This window comes from Brassica napus, chromosome C9 (genome assembly GCF_020379485.1).
Source record: "Brassica napus cultivar Da-Ae chromosome C9, Da-Ae, whole genome shotgun sequence".
In the NCBI taxonomy this organism is placed as follows: Eukaryota; Viridiplantae; Streptophyta; class Magnoliopsida; order Brassicales; family Brassicaceae; genus Brassica; species Brassica napus.
Window position 1 is genome coordinate 44,693,041 of NC_063452.1, and position 10,179 is coordinate 44,703,219.

Consider the following 10,179-nt stretch of genomic DNA (forward strand, 5'->3'; position numbering starts at 1 on the left):
AATTTTAAACTCCCATCATCTATCATTGGTGTTTCTATTTTAGTTACATGGTTTGTTTGTCTTCTCTTAAGCGGCTCTGTTCTGTCTTATTTTAGGGTTTTTTGGTCAAGCGACGGTATCACGAGATGGGTTTGGTCTTCTCTCAAATCGATCCGAGTTGGCCTCACCAGTCCTTGCAGAAGTTGAGTGTAGTCTGATATTGGGTGGTTCTTGCCTTTAAAATAGCCTCCTTTCTCCTTGCATGTCGTGTTGGATTTGGCTCGTGTGGTTTGGTTCTCCCTGACATTTCCTAAGAGATTTAATCGAAATCTCAATCTAGCTTTGCTACTTCTCTGGCGGTTATTAGTCAATCTTCAGATGGCTATGCCGGTTCCGTTTGAAGGCTTGTTAGGCTCTAAAGTGGCTTGCTTTCATCGGTTTCAAAAGCTTGTGGCGCTTTGGTTTATTTGACTATACTTATTCAAAGTGGGAGATTCTGTTACCAAGAAATTTTTGGTAGCTTTATTTCTTATGGATAGTGTGGAGAAGTTCGTCTCTTTTCATGGTTTTGAACCTTAGTCTCAGGTTATGCTCATGTTTCTTCTGCTGTGTCGTTTTGTGTTTTGTTGTTTGTATATCCAGTCTCCCTTGGCTAGGGCTTAGTTTTCGGGGAAGTATGTTTCCGTCAGTGTATTTCCCGGGAAAGGTTCATCCTATCGCCAGACTTGTGTATCTTCACGTTTTAATGCAAGTATTTACAGGGGAAAAAGTATGCCTATGCCTGTTAACCTAAAGCCTATATTTTAATGTAATCGCCTTTTCAAAAAGAGAAAAAGACAAAAATAGCACTAAATCAAATTTTTGTTCTCAAACCAGCACTCAAGGTTAAAAGTCACAAAAATAGCACTTAATGTTTTATCAAAAGTCACAAATTTAGGGTTTAGAGTTAAAAGGGTGGGGTTTAGGATTTAGGGTTTAGGGTTTAGGGTTTAGAGTTTAGGGTTTAGATTTTAGGGTTTAGGGTTTAGGGTTTAGGGTTTAGGGTTTAGGGTTTAGGGTTTAGGGTTTAGAGTTTAGGGTTTAGGGTTTAGAGTTGAGAAATGAGGTTTTGGGGATAAGATTTCAAATTTTGAAAAATAAAAAAATTAAAATTTTCAAAGGATAAACTTAGAAATGTTCTATTTTGGTCATTTTAGTTTTGAAATGTTATTTTTGTGATATAAACTTAGAAAGGTGCTATTTTGGAGATTTGCCCTTTCAAAAATTCATTTAAAAATTAGATTTGATTTGTTGATTTAGGAAAATAAAACTATTATTTTACATCATACAAAGTGTATGAAGAGTCATATTCGTTAATTAACTTTGCAAGTGTATATATGGATGATTTTGATTTACACCATACAAGTGGATGATTAGTCAATTCCTTTTTTTTACTATGACTTTCTAAGTATCTATATGGAAATTTTATTATTTTAATAAGACATACATGGTTATAGCTGATTTATGATGGATCCTTATTTGACCAAAACCTACAATGCGATTAGTATAATATATATATATATATAAGCCATTTGAGATCTCATATCTGTAGACATATCTCTTGTTTCGAAATCTCTACATTTCTCTTGTAAAAATGGATTCGAGGGCTCAACCAAAAACATCTTTGTCGACCCTGCCTGATGAGATTCTAATCCTCATCATTTCCCGTTTGCCTTTGGTGAATTGTGTTCAGACGAGCGTTCTCTCCAAGCGGTGGATGTATCTCTATCTTGAGAGAATTAATATTGATGTTAATCCTATCGAGTGATGTTTTCGAAACTTTAACAATGGATTTTCCTGTCTAAATCCATTTATGTTTGCTTCGATGTGTTTGCTTTATGAATAAAAAACCTTTGAAAAAATGAGGACTTGGTCATCTCTGTGGACCAAAGATAATAATAAATGTTGGAGTAACATCTAAATTAAAAATTTAGTTAATGTTTTTCTTATTCCTTTAATTTTAGTTCGAATTCGCCTGTGGTTTTGTTTAACACGAGCAATGTGTACTATGAGCATGTATTCACAAAGTTTCAGTTACAATATCTAGTTAAATCCTGTCACTTTCCTTTTCTCCAGTATTTTAAACCCGGACAGAACCGGCGGTCGGACTGGGTTAAACCGAAAATCAGACACTAATCTAGGTTGGATTAATGCCAAAACCCAACTAAGATTGAACAAGATAAAAACTCATATTGAACACTTAAAACCCCAGAAACCGTCGACCCAATGAACCGGTCAAACCATGGTTAGTATATAAACCAAAATTCTGTCAAAACAATCAATTTTTCTTCTTTTAAATAAATATATGGTTTGTGAAAGATTAATAAAGTGTCTACAGAACTTGTCTCATATTTTTCTTCTGACGTTCCTGCAACTCCCAACTCACAAGACTCACAAACTTAAATGTTCATGTCAATGTATTGTTTTTTGTCAAATTTTCAATTTGTTTAAATATTGTTTCGTAATCATTTGTGTTGAAGACTCTAATAACCGAAACATTAACGTATATGAAATTTGTATAAATGATACATGTACATGTTTTCTCGTTCATAAGCTGAATTTTCTCCAAATGTATTTTTGGATTCTTTGGACTTGCATCACTTGCAGTTTTCTTAATTGATGTGTCCTACCTCTCTTATTAAATAATCTAGGGTTTGCTATAGAATCCTTTTCTCTTCAAAGCCAAAAGGCTCTCCACTTCTTATGGTCCAAAACACCTAATCATTTACCTTTCTCCTATGAGAGTCGACTTGTCCTCAAGCTGCATGAATTAATCTAAGAATGTCTTGTAAGAAAAAACCCAGATTTTTCATGTTGTCTCTTTCAAAATCCAAACCTACACACATTGGTATGTCATAGCCAAAGATCCTTTAAATGTAACCAAACATTGTATTGCTTTCCAACATAAACATCACATATATAATATATTGCTTCCAGCTTCACTGAATGCCATAAATATTGCCTCATAGCTGAGTTATATTTCCTTCCTCGCTGAACTGCAGCTTGTTCTCAAGCTGGTGTGGTTCTCAAAAAAAAAAATTTCACTCCAGCACTGAATTACTATAGAAACATATACAATCATATTACATTTGTATTTGGGTTTAGGATTAGTACAAACACAATTAAAAGAACATATATCTTGTTCTGATTAAATATGGTAAATATTACAAAGTTTATGTCAAAGTAAGGAGGATTTTTCCAGAATTTTATAATAAGAGGAGCTAAGAAGATGGCTTTGATGGCCACACAACTTCAAGGAAGCGTATTATCTGACATATCAGCTGTACATTCAAGATTGGATAAAAGCAAAGTTGAAGAGAGTCAGCAATGGCATGTCTGAAATGGCCGTATACATTCACAAGAATCTATCACTAAATGTAAGGAAGCGTATTATTTGACGTATCAATTGATAATTTGTCTCACACTCTCACTTCCTATCCTAAAAAGTTATAAATTACTACCACAATTTTACAAGATAAACCTTAGAATAAATCCATAGGGAAAACAGTCTCACAAAATATTTGTGCTGAGTAACCCAAGTTAAAATCAGAATTCGTTTCTATCAGATACTCAGGTAGAGCTCTCTTGTTTTTTTTCTTCCAAATTTGTATGAGAGTTTGGATGCAAGTTGCTATCAGACGATCAGGCGGAGCTCTCTTCTTATGTTGATGCATCATGCTCTCTGGAATATTTATTATCAAAATAAAAGTTAACGGTTTTTGAATAAAACGAACATTACTCAAATGGGAGTTCAGATTCCACGAAATAAATCGACACCTGCGAGAGTGGGTTTGATTCCTGAAACTAATTCTGCTGAGTTAGATTGTTAGACGCATGCGAGAGCTGGTTTAATTAGTCTAGTGAACTTATCGATCTGAACGTTAATGCTTGTTTAAAAGAAGTATCGATCGACAACTCTTTAGTATTGTTCGACACTCTGCATAATTCGCATACGAGAGCAGGAATTATAGGATTTAAACAATTGATTAGACTCGCAGCGAGACCTGGATATCTTACTATTGAATTTGAGTTCTACGACGGTACCTATCACACCTTCCAAGCATCGCTGTTCTTCTTGGGTAACAATAAATCTCAGATTGATGAGACTGGATCGAAACCGTAGACCCAATCAGTAACATGTCGACGAACTGCAAGCTCTATATAAAGGGAGGTGGAACGAAACTGTGATGAAAAAGTAAAGAACACCATTGAATGATCGAGAGTGATGATGATAACGTCCATTTACAGAGAGCTGAAACGATAAGGAAATGGAAGAGTCAAGTGATTCTCGTCGACTATCTTTAGGATTTTGGTAAGATGGGCTTGAACTGAGCCATTGAGAAATTTTAAAAGCGTAGACTAATGGCCCGGTATTTTTTTTCTAGACTAAAGTTGTACTGACGTGGCAGAATAAAAGCTCTTGATTGGTTGATTTTTATAAATGACGTGGACACCCTAACTATTGAGCATATCTCTCTTTTAGTATTGTTAGATTTGTATGACGATGTATGATAATATTTGTGACCTAAGGTGAATACATATATACTATAAAAGCAATGTTTTTAAAAACCAGACAGGAAGCTGAACCGGATAATTTTTGGATCACGGTTCAATATGGTTTGATCCGGTCAAATCTGGTTCAATAATCTAGTTTAATATATTTGTGTGTATAAATTTAAAAGTAATGTTAGTAAATATAATACATAATTAAAATATAAATGAATTTAAAACATAAAACATTATAAATATAAACTAGTTTTATGTTTATATGGATGGTTTACAGATTTTTTATAGTTTTAATGGTTTTTATCAGTTTAATAACTCTGAGATCCAATCTGGCTACGTGACCGGTTCATGGTTGAACCAATTAGTTGACCCAACCCGGCTATGTAACCGGTTCATGGTCGAACCCGGTTCAACCATCGGGTCAGTCCGGTTTTAAAAACACTGCCTAAAAGCTATGTTAAATTGTGGTGTAATTCACATGTGTGTTACCAGATCTATCAAGTAGTTTACCAGATCTAGAAACATATACAATCATATTACATATGTATTTCAGTTTAAGATTAGTACAAACGCAATAAAAAGAACATATATCTTGTTCTCATTAAATATGGTAAATATTACAAAGTTTATGTCAAAGTAAGGTGGATTTTACTGAAGTTTAAAATAAGAGGAGGTAGGGAGATGGCATTGATGGCCACACAACTTCAAGAATCAATCACAAGGAAGCGTATTATCTGACATATCAACTGCACATTCATGATTGGATAAAAGCAAAGTTGAAGAGAGTCAGCAATGGCAGGTCTGAAAATGGCAACATACATTCACAAGAATCTATCACTAAATATAAGGAACCGTATTATCTGACATATCAACTGATAATTTGTCTCACACTCTCACTTCCTATCCTAAAAATAAAAAGTTCTAAGTTACCACCACATTGTTACAAGATAAACCTTAGAATGAATCCGTAGGGAAAACAGTCTCACAAATATTTGTGCTGAGTAACCTAAGTTAAAATGAGAATTTGTTTCTATCAGATACTCAGGTAGAGCTCTCTTGTTTTTTTTCTTCCAAATTTGTATGAGAGTTTGGATGCAAGTTGCTATCAGATGCTCAGGTGAAGCTCTCTTCTTATGTAGATGCATCATGCAACATAATGGATGATTTATTATCAAAACAAAAGTTGACGGTTTATGAATAAAGCGAATATAACTCAAATCGGAATTCAGATTCCACAAAATAAAATCATTAATTATACCGTTAAAAAAGTTCACATGGCAATTAACTGATAACAAGAAGTTTTATTTGAAGTATAGAATCATGGATGCTTAAATTTGGTTGCATTAAGGCTGGACTCGTCAGAAATATTAGCGACGCTTCTCCAAAAACCTAGTAGCCGATGGTTCTCCACGACAAGGAGTATTGTTGTCAGTTTAAAAGTACAAGAGAGGCATGTTATTGATGGCTATGGCTGGTCAATCTTAAGGTTTTGGATTTGGGTTAAATAAATGTGGTTATTAAGAGAGGGAAATAGCATATTGCTTTGTAGTCGAAAAAATAATAGCATGCTATATAGTCTTCTTCATTTTGATAGGTGGCATGTTATGAACTGCACAGTGCTGTAAGATGAAATTGAGAAGTCCTCTTGACATCATGTTGGGAGATGAAACGATGGTTTCAATATTTCACGAAAAAGTACATTTTGTTCCAACAGTAACTTTATTATACTAATTCAAATTAGAATCCGATTCAGAAAATCAAATCGTTGAAATATAATCAGTTTAAAACATAGCGTATATATAAACCAAACACTTTGTGTGAACTTAGATACCATTGTATATTTTGTTCTTTGTATATGTTTGATTGCAAAGTTATGGAAGAATTTTTTACAACACTTAAATTTCTTCATATGAAAAATGAAAATCGGTCATTTCATCAGTGTAACACCTTCGTCACCTGTTGAGAAGAGATTATTTTAAAAACCACATATACAATTAAATATTTAGTTAAATAGTTAATATGTGAATAGTTGAAATGTTGATGTGTCAAGATGAAATATTATATTTTCTACTTTTTATGTATGTATCTTGTTTATTGTTTTAAAATAAATATATATTGCATATAAATTTTTTAGCTATCTTGCATGAATCTACATACAAATAGTTATTTGTTACATCTAAATTCCAATTCAGACATGCTCAAATTTTGACAACTTTAGGGTATTCAACATTTGCTAACTCCTACCTATATTTAAATCTTTTGATAGTAAATTCTAACAGAAATGTAGATATATTTAAGAATTGATTGACATCTACATTTTAGACCTGACATATCAAAGAATTTAGGTTTCGAATGTTTCAATCCGCCCCGCACCGCACCGCAGTTAACATTAACAAAAATCTTTACAAATATCATATATCTATACGTTTTTATAACTGTTAGAACTACACAGCAGTTGTACCGCTTGTCCCGCACCGCTCAATCCGCTGTTACCATTAAGAGCTTTAATAATTTTAAGAGAGATTCTTTTACATCATTACATTCTTAATTCGTGCCTCACCATCAATTATGAAAGGATTAGTTTCATCAAAAAACTTAGTCTCTTGTTTACCCATTTATTGGAAAAAGAGTTGATTGAAAGTCTTCCCATCATTAAGTAATCAAATTATATATTACTTGCACATTATCCATATTCATCATCATTGTTATCTTAGTCTCTCTTCTTGTTTGTCAACATTGTTATCTTAGTCTATCTTTTAGTATTATTGCGTTCGTGATAACCGTTTTCTTCTTTGGTTGAATCTTGTGCATCTTTAGTTTAACATTAATACTCTTTAGTTCTCTTTCTTTACATGTTTGTTTTTGTTTTCATCTTGTATTTAGTGTTAGAAGTTACAAAATCATTCTTGTATTTGCTTAGCTTAGAATCGTTTGGCATATTTCGTGTGTCTTGCATATATTATCTATGTACACTTTATAAGCAACGGTCCATATCTTGTATCTATGCATGAAAGTTTGTATACTTGTGAGCAAACTTCAGATTTATGTTACAAAAATCAGTTTTGACTTTTTATCTTCCTTCAGTCGTGGCTCATCAGTGTGCCTCATGATCCTCATGATATACGAGTATTAATTTGGTGTATTTGTAATGTAATTTGATCAGGTTTTAAAAGCATTTTTTCTCTTTATTTTTTTGAACGCAAACTCAGTTTGAAAAAAAAAAGCATTTTCTTTTACAAACTCAGTTTCATTATGCAAAAGGAAAAACAATAATATCTAAAAGGCAAAAAATTAATGGTATTTTCTTTCAACTATTTCTCTTTATGGACGATTATCAACTCTTTTCAGAAATTTATGTACAAACGTGACAAATGAAAAACACTATATTAGGAATCATAGTCGATAATGGGTTCACCTAAGGTTAAATTTCTGTCGATCTTCCAAGGCAAATTAAGAAGTTTAGCCAAAATGAATTTGAAGATCTTGTTCACATTTATGTTGTGTGTCGCACTTGAAAAGAACAAAGACGCCTTCATCACCTTCGCGTACGCTCTCGCCTAGTATTCATACAATCAAATAAAAGCAACATTACCTTTTTGTATATACTTGACATAATCATGGAAACGTAAAATATAATGAAAAGTATCTTAAATTGTTATATCTTATGGTTAAGTTATATGATTGGTATTACCTGAGTGACAATGGTCCATTGTAGATTGGGTGGGAGCCGAACGAAATCATCGAATTTTGTTCCTATTAGAATCGGAATTGCCGTCTGATAAAAGAAAAATACAATATTTTCAAAGAATTTAAGAAAAGGAGTTTCTTGGAATCAGATTCCAAAATTTTATAATATACTTTTTGAATAAACTATTAAGCACGATCCTGCTAAATTTCATTCGGCGTAACCGAAATTAAACCAAAAAGTCGAACCAAATTTTCTGAATCCAAAAAAAAAAAAGAATTGATACTTTTGAAAACCCTCCAAGTATAAAAAGTGAAATGGAAAAATGAAATCCTCCAAATATACAATTTCTTATATAATCGAATCTAAATTGACATTGAAGACGATGTAAGGAACAATTCAATTTGAATTTGGTTTCTTTACTTTCTTAATTAAACGGGTAAACTAAGGAAATAAAATCAGTCAAAAAAAGAAATAGATTAGACCAAATGACCAATCTAATCCACAAAAATGATTGATGTGATTTTTATTGATAGTCTATGATATAAAATTAAGACGTACCGTATTCCATTTTCTTGCCTGGCTATACCACCCAAAGATACTGCCAAAATAATCAAGACTATTATTATAAGTATATAACCAAACGAAAATATTAACAAAACAATCGTATTAAAAAGGAAAAGGAAAATACAAACCTGTTAAGAGTAGATCGACTGGTTAGATCAAACATGAACAAGATTGCTACTGAATCTTTACAAGCAATAGGTATATGATCTTTAGACCTCTTTTCATCACCTACAATATCATAATTAGCAATCAGTACACTAATCACCAATATAAACAAACTCCATTGTTTATTTGATTAATTAATATTAATTTGACTCACCTCCTACATCCCAAATGCTAAAAGAAATTGTAACTCCTTGAACATAAAACGTTTTGTCCATCAAATTTAATCCAGCCATCTCCAGGAACCCTTGATTCTCATCTCCAACATATTTTATCTTAGAAAGAAAATAAATCATATAAGAACTAATCAAGAAATATAAGAAAACAGTAAAGTTATTAACAAACACAAGTTTCATACTTACTACAAAAGTAGTCTTCCCTGTTTGACAATCGCCTAATAAGCTGATCTTGAGGCTAACCAAATCTGCATCCGAACTTGAACTTATCCCTCTACCGGAAACAGTTGTATCATCATCGCTGTCGAAGATCTCTCCGATGGTGGAAGGAGTCCGGTGAACGACTCGCCGGTAAATAATAGGTTTCTCGATGATACTTGAACAAGATAATATTTTCCTCCATACAATCCTAAAAAAGTCTCCAAATATCGATACTTTCTCCATGATTCTCCATTTTACGTTCACGTGAACGATTTTCCGACACAAAGGTGTCATCTTCCCGGCGATCTCATGGATTTTGTCGGCCATTTAAAGAGAGAGTTGACGTGCTTTTGACGTTCACAAGCTCACATCTTCTTTTTATTTCCCTTTTTAAAATGTCTCTTCGTTTGGTGTTATCAGGGGTGAGCGTTCGGATACCCATTCGGGTTCGGATCGGATATTTCGGATTTTCGGGTATTTCGGTATAGGGATAGAGAATCCGTTCGGGTATTTCTGTACTTCGGATCGGGTTCAGGTATTTTTAGTTCGGATTCGGTTATTTTGAATCGGGTTCGGATATTTAGATTTTAAAAGAAAAAAATTAATTTTTTCATTTTTAAGTTTCTTGTATTTAAAAATATGGATTTCGCTTAACTGATTTTTTTATTTTTTATAGATCGAATGATCAATAGGTTTGGAGATAATATTTCAAAAACAAATAGATATTAATTTGGGTATTGTTTTTAAACTTTGAATGTAACTTTTGTTAATGCATGAAACAAAAAATTTGACATGCATTTTAAATAAATATCAAATCATTTTCTCCGTAATTATATATATATATATTTATGATCTTAAAGTATG

The 10,179-nt window shown here is 32.7% G+C and overlaps 1 protein-coding gene across 1 annotated transcript; it reads right to left on the minus strand.

The window, feature by feature from the left end:
* Positions 1-7,801: 7,801 nt before the first annotated feature.
* LOC106391064 (septum-promoting GTP-binding protein 1) lies at positions 7,802-9,725 on the minus strand. The gene is made up of 6 exons (XM_013831626.3): positions 9,301-9,725; positions 9,096-9,213; positions 8,905-9,004; positions 8,771-8,810; positions 8,216-8,299; positions 7,802-8,081 (listed from the first exon to the last, which is right to left on the minus strand). The coding sequence occupies exons 1-6, from the start codon at positions 9,640-9,642 to the stop codon at positions 7,911-7,913; spliced, it is 855 nt and encodes a 284-aa protein (XP_013687080.1). The 5' UTR covers positions 9,643-9,725; the 3' UTR covers positions 7,802-7,910.
* Between the last annotated feature and the right edge of the window lie 454 nt (positions 9,726-10,179).